The sequence below is a fragment of the Parasteatoda tepidariorum genome, chromosome 9 (assembly GCF_982258835.1).
Source record: "Parasteatoda tepidariorum strain Cologne lab strain chromosome 9, Ptep-v5.0, whole genome shotgun sequence".
Classification (NCBI taxonomy): domain Eukaryota; kingdom Metazoa; phylum Arthropoda; class Arachnida; order Araneae; family Theridiidae; genus Parasteatoda; species Parasteatoda tepidariorum.
Genome location: NC_141763.1, coordinates 93764586 through 93786526, shown reverse-complemented (window position 1 = coordinate 93786526; position 21941 = coordinate 93764586). Strand labels below are relative to the sequence as shown.

General features: G+C 29.9%; 1 protein-coding gene across 5 annotated transcripts in view; it reads right to left on the bottom strand.

Annotated features, from left to right (window-relative positions):
* The window catches only part of LOC107437758 (pancreatic lipase-related protein 2), a 56688-nt gene that overhangs the window by 6058 nt on the left and 28689 nt on the right, over positions 1 to 21941 (bottom strand). For 3 of the 5 annotated variants that reach the window (XM_016049857.4, XM_087152381.1, XM_087152380.1), the window contains 3 exons: positions 7207 to 7463; positions 5394 to 5540; positions 2065 to 2173 (listed from right to left, as the gene is read on the bottom strand). In XM_016049857.4, coding sequence (XP_015905343.3) covers positions 2065 to 2173; positions 5394 to 5540; positions 7207 to 7463 — 513 coding nt within the window. Of the gene's footprint in view, positions 1 to 2064; positions 2174 to 5393; positions 5541 to 7206; positions 7464 to 10596; positions 10938 to 21941 lie in introns of those variants that run through there. The other 2 variants (XM_087152379.1, XM_087152378.1) reach the window with 2 other exon arrangements.

The window sequence follows — 21941 nt, the reverse complement described above, 5'->3', positions numbered from 1 at the left end:
CCGTCGCAATGTCCGTGGGATTGTTTTCACTCATTTTTTACAATTGTTATCCACTAAATTTGAAAATAAAAAATACTACCCTATTAAATTATATGTGTATCAAAACAAACTAAAAAATTTTTTATGGAAAAACAATGCTTTTATGACTTTTATTATTTTTATGCTAGTGAGAACCAAAACAATATGGAAATGAATGAGGGAAACTGGATCCTACCACGAGATATCCCGGCCAATAAAAGTGTAGCGTTGAACGTTTAACGCAACCTTGTTGGAAGTCCCATAAGAAGTATAACTTCAAAAAGGATTGGAAAAATTTACTGTTTGTTCATTTAATTAAGGTCGCCTATTTTTACTGCTGACTCGTCAAGTGACGAGTAGTTATTTTCAGGTCTATCTACGAACTTATTAAAGTTCGACTAGTAAATATCAAATTTTTGAAGAAATTCCTTACGATGTCAAAAGATTTCACACGGAATCGTGGTGGATAAGGGGATTGAGCTCTCGCCTTCTAATTAGGTGACAGGGTTCGAATCCCAGGGATGGCAGGTGAATACGAATTCCGCACCCAGCTCCCACCGACCACAGTGCTGACGTAAAATATATTCAGTGAAAGATGGATCATGGGTTAGTGTCCCTCTTGCTGTCAGGCTCACCGTGGGAAGTTTTCGTAGTTTTCCTTTCCATGTAACGCAAATGCGGTTTAGTTCCATCAAAAAGTCCTCCACGAAGGCTAATTTCTCCTTATACTTGATCCAGGAGTTTCCTTGGCTTCTTGATTTGGTTCAAAATTACAAGGCTACAAAATAGAGGATCAGTTGTCACAGACCCAAAAATTGGGTCGTCTGTTCAAAAATGATTATAAAAGATTTGATATTAACACTTGCTCTGTTATTTTCGACTCATATTTTCGATGCAATTATTCTACGCCCGCAACCATCATAGGCTAAAGTCTTTTCTCCAAACATATTTTCCTAAATGTTAACGCCTAGATAATAAAAAAAGAGTGCTTTCATTGAAACAGTGGTGACAATTAGTTTAATGCTGGGTGTCCACCTCTTGTCCGCAGAAAACGACGGTCAAAAAATCGGATTTTCGTTGTTGCTAAACTTTGAATTTCTATTTTATTTTCCATTTCGGCACTTAAACCAGAAATGATTACTAATGTTCAGCTCCTTTGCCTTTTAATTTTGAACCCAATTCAGAACACAAGGGAAATACTATTTCAAGTTTTGATAGATATTTGTCGTCGTGAAGGTCTTTTTTTAATTAAACAAGCCTGCATTTGCTTTATATGGGGAGGAAAACCACGAAAACCATATCTAGCGTTAACTCTAACCCATAATAGGTCTACCACTGCGGATATCTTACGTCAGTACTGTGGTCGGTGAAAGCCGAATGCTGACTTTGTGTTGTCCTGCATCGTTGGGATTTGAACCCAGTCACCTCATTGGAAGGCGAACGCTCGATCCCCTAAGAGATCACGGCGCAACTAGTAACATTCTTTCCTCGTCGGAATTCATGGTCTTCATGCCACTTTTAGAGTCATGGCACTTTCGCTGTTCTCTAATCAGGGTCCGGGTTAATGGTTTCAAATTATTAGCCGGTAAATTAGCCAAATATCAAAAGTATTCGCCAATTTTCAAAGGTCTTCGCTCAACCAAGTCTAAAAATTTTTTTAAAATTAATATTTTTACATAGAAAACAATTTTAGGATAGTTTGTTTCAGGCTTGTATTATTTGGACCCAATTCTAATTGGTTATGCGGCTCGTTTATACTGTATTTGAATAAAAAATACTGATTTCTTTAGAAAAAAATTTTTTGACGTATATTTAATTTCTTTCAAGAAGAAAAAATCATTCACCTGTATATTCACCCCAACACAATTTTATTCGCCAAATTTACGATTTTATTGCATTCGGCGAGGTGGCGAATGCTTAACTCTGATAATTTTGAGGTGTTTCAATTTTTTATTAATCTATCTATCTGGAGTACTTTCTTAAGATGAATCGAGATCTGATTGTGAAACAAAGCATCTTATAATGACGCAGTTTTAATTTCCATACCTGTGATTCTGCCCAAATTTCTAATTCTCTGTCCAATGAAACCAACCAGCTGACCACCAAGACTGTGACCAATAAGATGGATGTTTTCTGGTTCCAATCCAATTTGTTCCTAAACGAATAGAAGGTATTAGAGATTGTTATAGTTAATATCACGTGACTGTAACTACTACTACTTTCACTTCATTTTTATTGTTTTACTTTAGTTTTTCTTATGGCAACGTTCTTGAAATATTTTATGTTAGATTTTTAGTGTTCGATTTTTTAGGATTTATAAATATCACAAAATTTAAGTTGCTTTAGAATTAATAAATAATTGTTAAGTTTTAATTCGTATCTGTTTATTCATCTGTGGAACTAGTAGTTCATTTGAATAACACTAAAAGGCGTTCGTAAAATTTATTTTTTTGCTGCAATTTACAGATGGTATGAACTTAACACTTTGTTGAGTGGCATTTTTACTCTTAATTTGTAACTGAATATGAAAGTAAGGTGAAACATTCTAAAGATCCTAGATTTTATAAGTTGATATTTATTAAATAAATAATGCAAGTGCAATGACGAGTTTAATCGTTATAGGTCAACAACGTTTAGGCATGAAAAGACGAGTTTATTCGTTATCATTCAACAACGTTTCGGCATGAAAAGACGAGTTAACTCGCCAGCAATTGTTATTAATGTGTTAAGTTTAAGAATGTGTTATTAAACACATTAGTGAGTTTTAGAAAAATTAATTTATTGTAGGATTTTTTCATTCTTTAGGTAAACATGGGTTCCACGTCTCTGTAGTGCTTAAGTGATTTTTCTTTCTCTTTCGAATCAGACTTACCGTTTAATACTGTTTAATATCTTTACGTTAACATTGTTTATCTAGGTCTAATTTAAACTTTAAAATAATGCCATTCAGCGAATTATATTTTTATAAATGTTCTGATTGAGACTGTTAGGTTAAAGTCTTGTGCATCTGTGAGAGAGTCAAGATATGAACGAATATGATATGATGGAACAAAGTTAAAATATGAAGAATTTATGATCTAATATTTTAATAAAGTTGTTTCTTTATTAGGACAGAAAAATACTCACTGATTTTAATGTTTTTTTACTTAGATAAAAACTATTATATTAAATTAGCATTTAAAAATAAATATGCTATTGTGAATAAACTTTCCTACTTTCAAAAATTAACTAGCTTTAAAAATTAAATATATATCATCATTTGAGATCCATTCTTTTTATCCCGAAGAAATGTGTATTCATAAAATAAAAATAAAGCTTTATATTAATTTTGACACCTCAATTATGGGTATTTACTTTTAATTCACTATGAAAAATATGCAATCCAATCCAATATTAAAAAACATCAGTTTCATAAGTATAGAAACAAGAAACAATGATTTACACAACATCTATTTTAATCTTTGAAAAACGTCTTATTAATAAGATAATTTAATTATTCTGGGCTTACAGCCATATATGGCAATATATTTACTTATGCTATTTGCAACGGAATTAAAAGTAAAAGAAACGTACTTTTATTTCTACTTTGTTACGTTTTAAATTTAGTTTTTTTACTCTTTCTTCCGTAACATTTTTGAGAAACAAGTACAAGTATTTGTAACGTAAATGCCAAAAGAAACCGTTACTTTATTTTGAAAATTTTTAAAACTTTTCCTCCAAAAAATTATTTGTTCGAAGTTTTTGAAATATTTTTTTTTAAGTTTATAAATTTCACAAATTCTGGTGAACTTTTTTTTTCCAAACTCAAGTAACTAGATTTCCCAGTGCAAACTTCACTACAAATTACTACAAAAATCTGCTAGGAAAAGATAGTTTTAAAATTAACATAACTTTAAACTCTTCTTTATATGAAAACATTGAATTTTGGTTTTCTAATTTAGTGTTTTTCTGATATTTTCATTCACTATTTGGATGAATTTTGTGACATTTTGTTGTATTTTACAGTTTTATAATTTAAACATACATATTTTTTTTTAAATAAAAATTGAGATTAATTTAAATTTTTAATTTTCTCAAAATGCTCCTGAAAATCGTTACTTATTCTTGTTAAATTATGTTATTTATTTTTGTTATTTATATTTTTTTTATTACCTTTTGATCTAATGATCGAATCTTCACGTTCTAGGGCTCAATCTTAATGGCTAGAGGGGAGATTTCCAATATGCTAATTAGTGCAGACACTATTTTAAGTTGTGAAATCAAACATGAAAACGTACTTTCTCTCAATAAGCATATCTTTTTGTAACGGATTCGGATTCCTGTGTCCAAAATATAGGGGGCAGCCACAATCTGGGAATTATAGTCTTCATATTTCGGTCAGGAGTGAGATCCAAAAATTGAATTCCTAAATGTTAATTTCACTATTTCTCGAGAAATTTTTCAGCCAATTGAAACATTTTTGCATACAATGATAAAATTTATTTTTTTGTTTAATATTAATTATATAACTATTAAAATTATTATTAATTAAAAAAAATAATTAATAGAATTATAATTGTAATTATAAAATTATTATTTATTTTGTTAAATGCTTACTTATTTTTATCATTTTTATTAAAAAGAGTTGAAAAAAGTTTGAGTTGACATGTATAAAATTTTGCGGGAAATTATCTTTTGAAAAAGGAATTTTATAGTTGTGAGCTAAAGTTTTTTTAATTCGTTAAAAAATTTCTCAATATATACAGCGGAATACGTAAAAAGTAAAAATAACATTAAAGGATCCGAACTTTGGATTGCTCTCCTTATCAAACTACAGGGGTGATATTTTCCAAAATGCGGCTACCCCTTATATTTTGGGGTTCAGAAATCCAAATTCGTTGAAAATAAGGTATGTTTATATTCAGAGAAAGTACGTTTTTGTGTCTGAATTTGTAACTTAAAATATCTTCTGCACTAACAAATTTGCCGATTTGAAGTCACCGCTCGGGCTATTAAGATTGAGTCCTCTATCGTGAAGATACAATTATAAGCATTGGTCTGATTCTTTTTGGTGCACTGTACATATGCAGGCAAGAGAAAAATCTCGAGAAAAAAGTAGGCAAGTTACCAAAATCCACTTGATTTTAAATGAGCGTCCAGTACCGACAATAAAGTAATATATAGAGAAAAGTGTTTACAACCAACTACTACTCGGAAAATTCAATAGTATCAAAAATAATTTAATTAATTTCAAATATATCACTTTGTTTATTTCTCTAACTTTTCCAGGTAGAAGTATTTGTGGATTGAATGCGTTGAAATAAAGACAGTAAAAAAAATATGGATAATATTCAACTTATACTAAACCATTATGAATGTTCAACATTATATCAAACCATTATGAATTGAAGAAGTTTAGCTGCATATGCTCCGACCAATCTGGCGTTGGCAATTGCTTGAGCTGGAAGAGAGTTTGCTTCACGCGACCAGTCTATTAAGATTACATTGTAAGAGGAATATTTCAAGAGTTCTTGCATTATACCCTGTAGGAATGGAAAAAGAACTGTTACATTCATTACGCGAGTCGTTAAAAGTGGCTGGATTGTAAGTTAGTTCTCCATAAAAAGCGGTACTTTTGATTGTATTAGAGTCATAAATAGCTATCCACAAACATGAAATTAGACTTCAATCTCCATCCTACTTATGTTCCACAAAATATACCGTCGTCAATACCTTATGTTAAGTAATTGAAACTTAAAATTAAGCGATGAGTAGGAATCGAAAATTTTGCCGGGTATTTGGTGGAAATTAAGCCCTATCCAGTTCAGGATACATGGCAAAATTCTTTTGTGTTTCATGACCGGCTCCGGGTACTTGGTAAAATTTAGATTTATTATTAGGTCCGGTATTAGTATTTCTGCAAAATAATAATAAAAAAAATTGTATAATTTTCTGCTGATCAAATATTGTAAAAAATATAGCTGTTACTCTTTGAGGTACTCTAGAACTCTCAGTTATATTCTAGAGCTGTCAGAAATAGAGTTCTCAGTTTTGACGACTCGACAATCCTTGAGCTGTGTTGAGTTCATTTTTTGAACAATTTCGTCTTAAAATCACGTGATTTTTGTTGTGAAACACGAATTCTAAAATGTATGACGAAAATGTTTCACCCACTCGAAACATATTTCATTGTGAGAATAACGTTATAACACTGAAAAGACTGAAATCTATATCGTTCAAAAGAAGTCAAAATGATTGCATTGTGGAACTAATGTGCAAAGAAATTTGTTTAATTAATTTTTCTATATCATTTCAGTTACATAACAAGTTATTAGTAGATGCATATTAACAATAAAAAAATTTACTTCATCGGGAAAAAAATAATTTATGCATTATTATTTCTACATTTTTTGCAAATGAAAAAGCAGTTGAAAAGCAGTCAAATTAACTGCTTCGGGCAATCTAGTGTTAAAAATTAGTCCCAGAATGCGAAGATCCGAACATTAGATCAAAAGTTGTTTTGGATGGTTTTTCATTAGCGAATTGCACATTGTAGGCTGGTGCATTAGTTTACATCATCTAGAACTGCACAATTGACTATTGGTGACGGTCTGGGAAACATCCCTGAGGAGGAACAGGAGATCGCATACATACGTCACATCCCGTTTTACAGTGAGAATTTTTTCACACACCATTCATCCACATAACGTAGTTTAAACCCGAACCAGAGCACGATCCATTTCCGATCCAGTACCTCCAGAGGTATTTATTTGTCATGCCATGTAAATGAAAAGTTTAGCGCAGTTGCCTGTCACATCGTTACGAAAGCGAAGAAGGTAGAAAACATGACCTTGAGAATTTTATATATGCATATTTAATTACAAGAAGCATAATAAAGATTAAAATGTATCCCCGTTGCAGTTCAAAATGAAAAAGAATATCGTGCAAATTAATTTCAAGGTGTATTAATTTAACTTTAGAATCACGAAGTTTTCTAACTAGTTTAGATTGTATCAAGTTGTCACGATATTATATTGCATTGTACCCCGTTTTCAATCGTATATACATCTAGTTGGTTGTATTCATCAAATAGATCTAATTAAAAGCTAAAAAACTGCTAATTTTATAACATTGTTAAATTGGCAAGTAAATAATATTGTAAAATCTGTGAAGATAATAAAAATGATAAAATCTATAAAGTTTCCTTACTACAAGTTGTTGCGGACGACCTAAATATCCGTGAACGAGTACTTTTGTTGGTAAATCAGCTTTGAAAGGAGACTTTGACAGTGATTCTCGCGTTGGTATCAGATAATAGGGCTTCCGTTTATTGGAACGTGTATACAACAAAAACTTTGTGTGCAGTTCTTGCGGTGGTACACTTATTGGTCTGTACAGAGGATGGTACCAAGGAGGACCGGTATAGAAACATCCCAAATCACCGTAGCATTTTGTCGTGAAATTCACTGGAGAAAAGAAATGAGATTATTTAGCATTTGGAGTAAGACTTTCTCTTTTTTTCATTTGTATTTCATTAAATTGTTTTTCAAAAAGTCATTATTTCTATGAATCAAACATTCATATTGTACATTGTTTAATAAATTGCAACATTGTTTTGAAAAATGGAGGTCTTTTGAATAAAGTGAAATTATCTCCAATATAATATATCATATTGATTACAACACGTGATACATCCGGATATACTACATAATAAAAGTATGAAAGTGAATGTTAAATAATAAATGCTTAATAGCTGTGTTACGAAAACGTTGAAAAAAAATAAGAATTTTGACATTTGTTAGATTTATAATTTTCCTTTCATGCAGCATTTAAAACTTTTAAGACATCGATGACGCAATTATATTTTCACGGAGCATAGTATCCCATTTGAAGTGACTTATTCCGACACCATCAGCTCATGATCACTCGATTTTCGTTTCATGGCTCATGGTATACCTATATGAAGTGACTTTTTCCGACACCATCAGCTCATGATCACTCGATTTTCGTTTCATGGCTCATGGTATACCTATATGAAGTGACTTTTTCCGACACCATCAGCTCATGATCACTCGATTTTCGTTTCATGGCTCATGGTATACCTATATGAAGTGACTTTTTCCGACACCATCAGCTCATGATCACTCGATTTTCGTTTCATGGCTCATGGTATACCTATATGAAGTGACTTTTTCCGACACCATCAGCTCATGATCACTCGATTTTCGTTTCATGGCTCATGGTATACCTATATGAAGTGACTTTTTCCGACACCATCAGCTCATGATCACACGATTTTCGTGTCATGGCTCATAGTATACCTATATGAAGTGACTCCTTCCGACACAATCAGGGTTAACAGGTGACCCTTGTGAACGGCATTATGGCTATTACTCTTTAATGTATTTTAATTATTTTTTCATTTAAATATCCCCTTATCTTAGCCCAGGAATAAATCTATAAAAGAAAAAGTTTTATTCTAAATAACTTTTGATCTTAAAATCGAAAAATTCTGAACTAGGATGCAATATTCCTGATAATTTAAGTTTCAAAACCGCACACAAACATGGCAAATACGATAAATTTGGAACCGTTTTTAAGAATTTTAGTACTATATTAACATGTTTTATCTCGCTTTTAGAACAAATTATTATAAACCGAAAATTCTCAGCATTTATTAATAAAATTCATCCATTCGAGGATGAGATTTTATTTAAAAAAATAATAAATAAATAAATAAAAATTAATAACAATTTTTTTCTTATTTTTAATATTTTTTCAATTTAAATTAAACTATGTTATCTTATGTTGCAAAGATACCATTTTAATAATTTCAATCTTTGTATTTGACAATTGAAAATTACATATTTTTATAAATTCGAAAATAAATGCTTTACAGTGAAAACTGTTAAAAATACTTTACCATAAACTTATTTTAGAGTAAATAGGTGCAAACAGTATTTGATTCCCACTTTGGGGAAATCCTCAAAATTGAAAAATAAGATTTAGAGGTTCAAATTTTTAATTTGTTTTCTAATTAAACTAAAACTTATCAGCTATTCCCACGTAAAGAAGGATCTTAAAAATATAAATCCGCCGAATTCTGTCCCATTTAAACATATTTATTTAACATTTCTCAATATAATATAAATTAAAAGAAAATGCATTCCAATTTATTTTTTTATTACATGTCCTTGCAAAAAAAATTTGATTCAAAATTATAAAAAAATAAGTTTCTATCAATATCATACTTATGTAAACAATCGGCAAAATTCAAAAAAAAAAGAAAGAAAGAAAAAAAAAGAAAAAAGAAGGGAACGAAAGAATTTTGGCGAGAAACAGCCAATTTTGTAGCTACCTTTTTATAACTAGTCCCTTTGAAATGTACTTCCTGTTTTCTTTCCTCTCCCATGAAGAATTTTGGAAAGGATGAGAGTTCGATAATTGATGTTACTGATTAAAGGGGGTAGAATACTTTGTGCAGTTTAGGCCGACCCAAAGGAAATGTATGTTTTACAATCATTATGTCAATAGAACTTCAATAGATGCGTTTGATAACAATTGATGACTTAAAAATTTTCAGATACATATGGCGATCATGAAATACTTCAACTCAGCAGATTTTTGTATAAAACCTTTCCTGCTTCTAACAAAGATTAAAATAAATAAGAAATTAAGAAGAATATTCTTTTTTGAATTAAAAATAAATAAAGAAAGAAAGTATTAAGGTAACCTATCAGTTTAAAATCTCACCGATAACTAATATTACTACTTATTATTATTTTGCATTTATTGTTTTATAAAATTAAATAATATTTCAAAACATAATTTTAAAATGAAACAGGATTTTTTTTCTTTCAATATGGGACTCAAATATAAGCTAAATAGAAGCGTTTCAAATTACTTTACTGTATAATATATTTGTTGTAAAAAAGATAGACAATGGTAATTTTTCTTCTTTGAACATACAGTCGTCCCCACTTAATTGCATATCGGATAATCGAATAACCCGCTTATACGAATAAAATTTAGTAGAAAAGAGTTAAAGAGTTACAACGTTCATCGTTAGAAGTTTCAAAAATTTGTTTTTTAAAATTATTTATTATAATTAATGTGTTTATGATTTTAAGATGAGAATGAAACTTCAAAAAATGCTCTATTAGAAAATTGCATAAAAGAAAATATCATTTTATTATGTAAAATTAATTAAGAGTTTATATTTTAACTTTTTCTCATAATGTGTTAAACATCACTAAAACATGCCAAAGTATGCATGACTAAGCCAAAGTAACAGCCGATAACGATGCACGTTACAACTCTGCAACTTCTGCCTGCAAGAAACGTGGCATACAAATTACAACAAAACGTATTCCTAAAATGCTAAAAATATTAAAAAGAATTCGGCTTGATTGGAATGTATACTTATATTATTGCAATAAATTTAATTAACATGATAGTAATAATAAATCTTCAGACATTAACTTTTATCATCCATACAAAAGCTAGTTTGAACATCTGCAAAACCATAATTTAAATATTTTTAAACTAAAAATCATGCAATAAATATGGTTTACATTCAAATTTTTTTAATTTACTTACTGTGGTTATAAGCATCGTCCGGATACAGAGATTCTATGGGTATAATAGTATTTGATGCATTCCTACTTAAAGCTATACTAGCTAATGATGCTACTATATATGCAGTCAGCCACATTTTTACTCAACTTTTAATATTCAAAACTGAATTATGTTTAAATACACAAGTGGGCGACCTTTGTGCTAAAATACGAACTAAGGTAGACAACGTTAAAGAGCACAAAAATATTATAAAAGCAGACAATATGTTTAGTTTGTAAACTGGATAAACTGGAGTAATATTGCCAAACAATAATTTCTCAGAGTGCCAGTCTTCTACCAAAAAAAACCCGTCTTTCTTTTATTTTCGCGAACTCTCCCCATATTTATACTCTCATTACATTTACCCTTGATCTCCGCGCCATCACAAACAATAGGAGGCATAATTGGAATATCGTGCCAATTGCAATTTAGATGAAAAGATTAGGTTCAAAGATAATTGATGATATCCTAAGCATACGCATACAGTTGCAGTTTATTAGTCATTGTATGTACTCACTGAAAATATTTTTCAAAAACATCATTAACTTATATAATTGCGTTGTTAATGCGTTTTCATTTAACTCATGTGAGATGATTGATGAGATAATATTGATTAATATCGTAATGTAAAATAATATTAATTGATATGATAAAACGATATTAATAGAAGAGATAAAATAATGTAATTTCATATAATATAGCTTGAATAGTATCTTTTATTTTGAATAATATTAATTTTCCATAAATCGATATAGAACTATATTAAATTTTTAACGTACAAAGTAGTGAAAAATAATCCTGCTTATAACTGAAATAGTATTCATATCAAAAATAAGTGATAATGTGCGGGAGTGTATAGTGAATCAGAAAAATCTAATAATATTAATCTAATAATATTATCTGTCAGAAAATAAAATTAATTCAAATATATTTTTCATAAGAATAAAAAATAAGTACTTTTGTATTTTAATATAATAATTGAATTATTTCAGTTAATAAAATAAGTCTAAAGATGAAACAAGTTTATTAATGTTATTAAAAATATGATTTAATAAATACTATAGATATATTATATATTAGGTTTTTAATAAGATAATAATTTTTTCATAAAAACAAAATTTATGTTTCTAAAATATCTATATTAATACGTGTTCGAACTCTTGCAAAATAGCAAAAACTAAAAATTTGGCGCAACCAAAGACGTCTGACAGTTTAACAACTGACAACCATTCATTGCTAATATCATATTCATTATTGCTCATTAGTGTAATTGCGTAATAGATTAATTAACTTATAGACTAAATAAAATTGTTGCCACAGCTCTAAATTAATGTTATAATCGAAACTTTTTTTAATTTCCAGTGCAGCAGGCGATACAGACATTATCCTAACGCCGTACAGAGATCAAAAGAAAAGAAAAATACAAATACAGATAGAGATGAAATATACAAAATACAGAAACAAAAGCAAAACATCAAACACAAAAATTAAATCAAGAATTTAAATTGAACATAATCGAAACTAAGTCTAAATTCGATCAGTTCGCAATGGGGGCAGAAATAGGTAGCTGTCATTGCGAGATCAACGAAAAAATGTAACTAAGATTTAACCGCCTGCGAGTTTAAATTTATTTCACTGAAATCATAAGTTTTCCTCTGTACTGTATACGTCCATTGAATACTGGTTAGCGTGCCTGACAAATCAGTATCCAATGGAAGCATTTTGTTCTGAGGTTGTGAGTTCAAATCCTAAATTAAATATCATTATTTATTTTCATTTTGTAGGATTTTTAATTTTTTTTTTACTTTCGTTATCCATTTTATTCACTAGTTGGCGCCATTATTAATGCATCATTTCTAAATAAATATTATAAATTATTTAATTCAGTAGATGGCAGCACTGTAATGAGTTGGAAAATTAGAATATTTGAAAGTAATACATATTTCACTCACCAGGTGGCGACATGAACTGGAGTCACTTAAAATCATGTAGTGCCATTCGAAAAAAATTAATTTAGGTGTTGCCACCGTCGATTTGGAACTTTAAATTTTAAGCTATTACAAAATGTAAGGCATTTTTTTTTTGTGTAAACCGAAATTAGACTTGTTGCCTTCGAAATTCAGAAATTTTGAAAAACCGAAACTGACTCATGTGCTGCCACCGGAAGTTAAAAAATCTGGGAACCGAAACCAAAACTCATTCACTGTTACCACCGGAAGTAAGAAATTTCGGAAACCGAAACCAAAACTAAAACAAGGGGCAAACAACTCAACCCAGCTCGACAGCAGGACGCAAGCAACTCAACTCAGCACCACAGGATATCACTGTTCTGGAATCCCCGCATCTTCCCTACTGTTAGCAAATACTTGTAATTTCGTCAAGAGTTTAATGCTCTTTTATTTCCTCTAAGGAATTAAGTACATCGAAAATATGTTTCCAGTCTTTGAAATAACATCATTGTCTTACTAGCCTACATTTTTATGTGACCAAAGAGATGAATTGTCTACTATTCATAATGGCCAGCTTAAATATTGGTTATACGTTACTCTAAATAAGCAATTCTTTCCAGTTCACAGTCACAGTGGCATTTAAAATTGAGTCCTTTGACAGATCCGCAAAGATTTGTACCCATCGAATTCGAAAAATTATATGTGTAGAGTAGACATAAGCATGATTTGTTTAATTTTATTTTAATTTTTAAAGTTTTCAACTCAGTCAGTGGCAGTGATACAATAATAGAATTAAGATTATTCAACTCAGTGATACAATAATAGAATTAAGATTATTTAAAAAGCTTCTTTTGTTGTGATAAAAATTGTATTTCATTTATAAGCAAGTTGTAAATATGTAAGTACAAGTTGTTTTGTTAAATTGTCCTTTGTACTCTGTATACGCCTTCACATAGGAACCCTACAATTTGGTGACCCGTAGAAGATGATGCCCTTAGAGATGATAGCGATAAGAGAAAAAAGATAGCCTTCAGGAGTGACACAAAGTAAGTGCAAAAATTCCTCCAATTTGGATATATAAACCGGAAATATGGCTCAATTAAGTTGAAGCGCAGTCTAAAATAAGTAGTATAGCATCAGAAAAAACAAAGTTTAAATATCAATTGGAACCAAAATACATAAAAAATATCTGGGAAATAATTAGTGATGAAAGTAAAACAAAATATGCAAACTCCAAAGATAGGTTTCTAAACCTAGTTGAAGAAAGTGAAAATGTTAAAATACGCAGAGTTATTAGCGGGATTGAACTTGGCGATATGAAACTAAGCCAGCTTCTTCAGAAACTAAAATCAATTGCTACGTCGGATATCTCAGAAAATTTAATTAGACACACAAGAATGAAGTTTTTAGTGGATTCAGGAGCAGATGAGAGCGTCATTCCAGTAACTATGGAAAAGTTGTCGACAGACAATTTCAAGTTATATGCTGAAAAAATGTGATGATATACATTATTCTTCACATAATATATATAATATCTTTATATATGTTATATTTTTTATACAGTGAGGTTAAAAATTAATAAACTAGGTGGAGCGTTTAACACATCAAGATTGGGAATTATTACCCTCGTAAGTACTAAAAAAACAGCTTTAGGTTGAGATACATAAGCCTGAAGTGTAAAATGTCGCATCTTAGGTTGATAAATTAATATTTCTAAAAATACAAAAATATATACTTGAGGTTACAAAATAATAACATAACCTAAAGTAGAGCATGGAACACGTAACGTTAACAAAAAATAACCTTTCCAAGTGTCGAAAATTCACTTGAGGTTGATTTATAACAACCAGAAGTGTAAAATGGCACACCTTAGAGAGGTAAATAAATATCTCAACAACTATATAAATCAATACCTGAGGTTAAAAAATAACAACCTAAAGTAGAACATCGAACACCTCACGTTCATAAAAATCAAGCTACCCAACTGTCGAAAAATGCACTTGAGGTTGATTTATAACAACCTGAAGTGTAAAACGGCAAACCATAGGTTGATAAATAAATACCTCTACAAGTATAAAAATCTACACTTGAGGTTGAAAAATTATTACCAGAGGTAGAACTTAATACTCCTCACGTTAGTAAAATATTACCTTTCCAACTGTTAAAAAATAAACCTGAGGTAGATTTATAATAACCTGAAGTGTAAAACGACACATAGGTTAATAAATAAATATCTCTACAAGAATAAAATTAGATACTTGAGGTTGAAAATAATTACCTGAGGTCGGACATAATACACTTCACGTTAGTAAGAAATTATCTTTCCAACTGTCAAAAAATACACATGAGGTAAATTTATATTAACCTGAAGTGTTAAATGAAACACCTTAGGTTGTTGAATAATTACTTCTACAAGCGTAAAAAAATATACTACAGGTTACTAAGTAATAGCCTAAGGTTGAAAATAAAACACCTTAAAGTAGTAAATATCTACCTCTCCACAGAGGTAAAATTAAACACCTCAGGTTGAAACATATATACCTCTGGAAGTATATTAAAGGTATATTTGAGGTTGATATTGAGGTATTCATTTGCACCCTTTTCAACCTAACGACGTAAATAAATAACAACCTCCTTTATACCTTTAAAATATACCTTGTTTATACCTCATTTGTACCTCGATTTTTTCATATCTCTGGCTTTTGAATGAGGGGCATATGTACCCGGCCGCGTGATTCCAAATGAAAACCATTCCAATCCTTATGAAAGGGAATATTTAATTTTTCCCCTCATTCTCGGGAAAACGAGATTTTCTAAGCAATGACGTCAGGATGAAATTGTGCGTGCGGGACATGCCGTGTACTGTCCCGTGGCGCTGTGCTGCGACAGCAAAGCTTTTCAACCATTATCTTATTTACATTTGCATTTGAAACTGTGGATTAATAATGCAGTGAAGTAAGTAATTTATTATTTTCATTAAACTTTTGTTTGTGATTTCAACTGATAAAATTTTTAAACATTTAAATAGTATTGATTTTTATTGCTTATTATAAATGTTACTCGTGTCTTATAATAATACAGCATTCAAAGGGTTGAATAATGCTGTGCCGTTTTTCTGCTATGTCCCCAAAACGTAAAGTTTTAAATTGCAATATGTAAATTGTTTTTTTTTTCTTTTCTTTTTTATGAAACCTAATTTTGTTGCGCACATCCATGTGCAAATTGTTAAGTTTAAGTTCATATGCTTCAGAAAAGAGACAAAACTACAAACAGGAAGAGAAGTTATTGTAGATATGGCATAGTGTAGGCTACATGGATAATTATATATAAGTTTAAATTGCTTTCATAAATTTTATTCACGTCATTAATGTAAGGGGAGGGATATGTAAAGGAGTTTCGTATGAAAAACACATTAGTTCAGCAGCAACTGATAAAACCAGTTGTTTTGGTTCAGAACTATGTTATTTAAACAGAAGACTGTTTTATTATTAATATATCAGAATAGAATGTTTATTATAATAAAATAAATATATTTAAAAGAGCATTATTATTAATTAGTTTATAATAAAAAACATGAAATCCCTTTTTTTCTACCTCTCAGATGCCCCCAAGGAGAAGGAAGGAGAAGCAATGGTTAGTTTTACTTAAAACAGGTAATTAAATTAAAAGTTTTTTTTTTATTTATAATTAAAATAATCATTGCTAATCCTAGAGCATTCAATTTATAAAATAAAAGAATTTATTATTAAAAATTTGTCATTGAGATTTTTTTTTTACTAAGAGTTTTTCATTTAGTTTTAATCACTGTTTCTCAACGGGACCGCTACTGCCCCCTGGTGGGGACGGTGGGAGTATGCTAAGGGGTGGTGAACTTGTTTTGGACAGTAGGGGGACGGTGGGCATGTTTTAGGTGGTAGGGGGGCGAGGAGCATGTTTTCCCATTCAAATTTAATTTTAAAACTGAAAAATAAAATCATTAAATTAAGTTTAATTTAATAAATAAAATTAATCTAAAATTGATATTGAAGAAAAAAGATTAAATTAATATAATAAATTAAGATTATCCGATTCACCATTTGTACCAGCAATAAAACGAACTTATGCTACCTATATTCTCCAATTCGTGCCAGCGCAGCGTATGTGTCATGTTTTTGCCTCTCACTCATTCAAGCAATTTGGAGAAAATTGAAATGCATGCGTTTTCAGTATGAATGTTTGATTTGACCCATGTTTCTTATGATGGTTTTCGTGCTCTTCCTTTCAGTCCCCCTTATTTCGATTCCATTTCATTGTTTAATTGGCCAGGTACGAGAGTGAATTAGTTCTTTATCGTAAATTGTTTATTAATTTTGAGAAATAGTTTATTTTTGTCCATCGTTTGTATTTTGCTGTCGCCAACAATGTCGGTTTACGAAAGCAAGTGTCGTCAATACAGTGTCTCGTACTTGAAGTTCGGATTTGTTCAATCGCCGTAGAACTCTCAACTACGCATGTTTATACTTTGCAACAAAATTTTATCTAATGAGGCAATGAAACCTTCCCGAGAGGCAGAAACATTTGCAAAAAATTCGCCCTGGCGATCAAAATAAATATTAACTATTTTTCGCGAACATAAAGGACAAGTTTCTGAAGGCTTCTTGAGGCTCAGGCTTACTAGCAACCTCATCAGAAAAATGTGACTATGATTTGATAGCCTCTCATAATATATCAAAATTAATTGCTAAATCTGGGAATCTTTCATGCCATCGGCAAAGAGTTGATACTGCCGGTCATCAGGAAAGGAAAAAATTTTACGCCATCTAGCCACATCCAATGCAAAAAAGAAATATCACATTAAGCATCGATGCTGTGCAATGACGAATTGATGAGATGGCTGAAGACGTTGGAGTTTCCTTATGCAAACATTTGATATCCAACGTATTTTCCCTTCAAGTTTATGAGTCAATCTTGCCAAGTAATGAGGTTTTACTATTGATGCACGTGTTAAGGAAGGTAAAATTATTCAAAAGATGCTTTTCGCAAGAAGCTTGATAGTAGATACCAAAAGTGATACCATTTTTAAAACTGTCAAAGAATATTTTTAAAAAAAGAATATTCCTCTTGCGAATATTATATCTGTTGCCACTGATGGAGCTCCTGCAATGGTGGGTCAACGTAGTGGGCTTATCGCCCTTTTGAAGAGGGAGGAACCTCATACTTTAGATGTTCATTGCTTGATTCACAGACAGCATTTAGTTGGAAAAAAATCTCAGCGACCGTTTGCATCAGTCATTGCAATATGTTAATCTCTCTGCTGTGAACAAAATTCGAAGTAATGCTCTCAACGATTGATTATTCAGATGGCTGTGTAAGAAAAACGATGAAGAATTCAATCGCTCGCTTTTACACACCAAGATTTGTTGACTCTCCAAATCCAAAGTTTTATAATCTTTTTTTTGTGTTTGAGTTCCTGGAAGACAGAGGTGTAGCTCTGAGAGACAGATTGCTAATTAATTGCTTAAGAGAGACGTTGCATACACAACGGATTTATCTTCAAAATTTAATGGTATTATTCTACAATTTGATCACTACAAAATCAGTTATTTCTGTCTTTCTTAAAAAAATAATTTTGAAGAAGCAGAATTTTGATCGAAATGAGTTCAGCCAATTTCCAATCTCATCGGATCTTAAAATTAATGGTAAAATTTCCTCTGATGATACACAAGAATATTGTCAACACCTTGAGTCTTTACACATGGAATTCTGTAACCGTTTTAACGATGTCTTGTTCCTGGAAGTCACTCAATGGGTTATGAACCCTTTTGTGAATATTGAAACAGTAGAGGTTTGGATTTAGGAAAAATTGGTCGAACTTTCTACCAATGAAAATTTGAAATAGTGATCGTCTCACAGAAATTTGACTTCAAAGTGACATTAGTCATCGCTGCCCTGGACTTTGGACTTTTGCCTTCCCTTTCTCCTACTTTGCGGAATAAAAATTCAGTGCTGTGACGGATCCAGTCACAAAAAAGAGAAAACGGGGGGACTTGCGACTTTACCTCACTGAAAATATTGAACCGAATGTTAAAAAATATGCTGTGAACCATCAAGCACAATCATCCCCCTGACATACTACTTTTTAAAGTAGAAAAATTATTTTTGGGTGTTTTTTAGTTATCTATTTGATAATAAATGACTTTTTTTAAGCATAGGTTTCTTTTGTAGTGTTTTTTTCATTACCATATTTATTTTAACTACAACAAAAAGACCACGATTACCTGCTTGTTGAAAAGTATCGAGTTAACTTGCAAATTAATTTTAAAAAAATTAAACAAATTTAATGCGTAAAAAAATTGCTTAAAATGTTGCGCATTATAATTCAGCACAGCCTCTCCTTCCCCATGCTCTAAATAACTGGATTTTCTCACGGGGGGCATTTAAATTTTTCCTTCTCATTAGGGGGCGGCAATGTTCAAAAGGTGGAGAATCTATGGTTTAAAGTAACATGCCTAATAAATTCTTTAAAGTAAAATTTTTATGATATACAGTACAATATTTATCACCTCTTACTAATATTGTATTTAATAGTTATCCTTGTTTATGATCATAATGTTATTTTTTTGATTTACTGTGTTATTGATAATAATTTGAGATATTCACCTGGGTGTATTATTGTGGCTTATATCGGCCGTTTAAGGAAAATGTGCCATTGTTTATCTATTTGTTAGTGAACTTGGTTACATGGTCTTGGCGACCAATAATTATTTTCAGATATTTGACATTTCAGTATTTAGACCTCTGATTTCTCCATAAGACATTCTTTCGGACTGTTCAATATCTGTTGATTTTAATACTATCCAGAGTTTATCAAGGAGATAAACCTTAAACCAAGAGAAATTTTAAAATTTTATCAGTTAGATTGAATTTCTAATTTTTTTTTGTCGAAATTAGGAAATTAAATTGTGCTTTAAACTTATCCGCTATTTCTCTAATAAATATAAATCAGTAACTATACATATTTGCATAAAAATGTATAAGTAAAAATTATTTCAGTAGTTTGAATTTCGTTAACAAATTTATGATATAAATAGACTGATGAAAAAGATTTTGTAGTGAAAATGGAAGATAATGCTGTGGTAAATATTATATTTTATAAAAATATTGTTTTCTTAACAAATGAATTGTAACAATGTGAATTTTGTTAACAAATTTATGATATAAATAGACTAATGAAAAAGATTTTGCAGTGAAAATGGAAGATAATGTTGTGGTAAATATTATATTTCATAAAAATATTGTTAGTAGCAAAAGGTAGTTTAAATTTAATAATAAGCATCATGAAAGCATATGAATGAATAAAATGCATTGATGAAAATATATTAATGAAATGTGCATGCATTTTGTAAATATTGTTTGTTCATCATGGAAATAATTTCATTGTCTACTTTCAATTTATTGATTATATTTAATACATATTTAGGTATACCCAATGAAAAATCCTAAAATTACGTACTTGCAATGTTAAGAAACAAGCGATAAAATTTTATAATCCCTTTTCATGCAATCAAATGCAAAAACTATAAGGATAAAAGTATAAGATAATATTTTTCTTAAAAGATATTGCAACGAATTAATTTATCGTAAAATGCAGATGAACTATCTTGTGCTATGAATGTTTAATATGTGCTTTTACATTCCAAGAATATATGATTTGACGATGCTTTTAGGAATTGCCTTTATGTGTTTATTTATAATTTAAAGCTGGCTTTAAATTATCTAAAGAATCATTTCAGTTATTTTATAATGAAATTTTGTCTTCCATATAAGACTAAAGTCTTAAAATATTCATTCTCGGAATAATTTCATTTATTAATTTGTTTGTATATACAAGTATACATTTAGAATATTTCTAAAAAACTCTATTTATCATAGGGGAAATTTTTTTCTCCACACTTTTGTTGATTTTATTTATTTTTCATTACAGAAAAATACTTAGGTTTCAGCAAACCCTGTTTCCCCCTGACTAAAGATTGCCGTAACTCCAACTTTTTGACTGTAGTTTTATCTAATACATAATTAGTAAAAAACTCTTATTTAAAATTAAGTTGCTTTTATGCTTTAGTAATGAAAGTATTTTTAAAATGTACTGTAATTTAAGTTTGTTTGATTTTTGCTTCAGGTTATTGGAAAAAGTTTTGTACGATCTGAGATTTCTCAAAGAAATGTATCTCCTGTGAATAATGAAGTGTTATTATTAGACTTTCGCTATTGAAATCGATGCTGTCCGGCAGCTTTAAACAGAAAAGAAGATGAAAAAATGTATTATGTCAAAGAAAAGAAAATTGTGAACAACAATAAAAGTTATTAATGCTTGAAAATTCTTCCTATTTCATAATTTATATTTCAATGTCATTATTCAAAATATTTGTATGTTTTAATTTTAAATATTTATGAGCAAGTGTAATATTTTCATTATTATATGCTCGAAGATTATTTTTTTAGTAATTAGCTTTCAAGGATATTGTTTGCTAGTGATAATGTATAAAAATTTGATAATGCGTAACGAAAAACTATGAAGCAGAGGGTACCCTTGGAAATATGAATGAAAGTATTGTTCGAAAATTTTTGTCTGGAGGGCGATCAAAAGTTCAGTGATAATTTTTCTTTTACTTAATTCCCAATTTTTCTGAGACTATTTAAACAAATCAAAACATTGTTGATCATAACTAGTATATCCAAAGGTTATTCAATGAAAATAAAATTTATAATTTTACTTTATGATAATAAAAGAAGTGTTCAAAGGAAATGTTGGCATCATATTAAAAAAAAATTGTTTTAAATGCCGAAATCTGAAATTTCATTGGAATCAATAAGTTCTTGAAAAATCAAAATTGTGGTACATGACGTTTTTTAAATTTTATTGGTATTTCTTACAAAACAAAATAAAAATTTTAACAAAATCTGATGAAAAATTTTTTGAGTGATAAAATTTAAAAAACATATGTCGAAATTTTTATTCATCAAGAACTTTTGGACAGTTACCTATGAAATTTTAGATTTCGTCATTTAAAAGTTTTAGTCTAAGACTTGAATATTTAGTTCAGAATTTTTTCAGATTTTAATAAAATAAAAAAATAATTTATTATTTAGTTTTTAATAAGTACTATGTACTATAAATTTTTTTAGAGAATAACTTTATATAATTTTAAATACGCAGCAAGTATTCGAAACAACCTGTAAGACACTACTTGATTAAAAAATATATACATTGGAAATGACAATTCACATATTTAAAGATTGCTTTTTCTAGACTTGCCTGACATGAATAAGAAGAAACAAAAGGGATTTAAAATATAAATATTCACATTTTATACTTCAAATCACTTTTGTTTCTCCTCA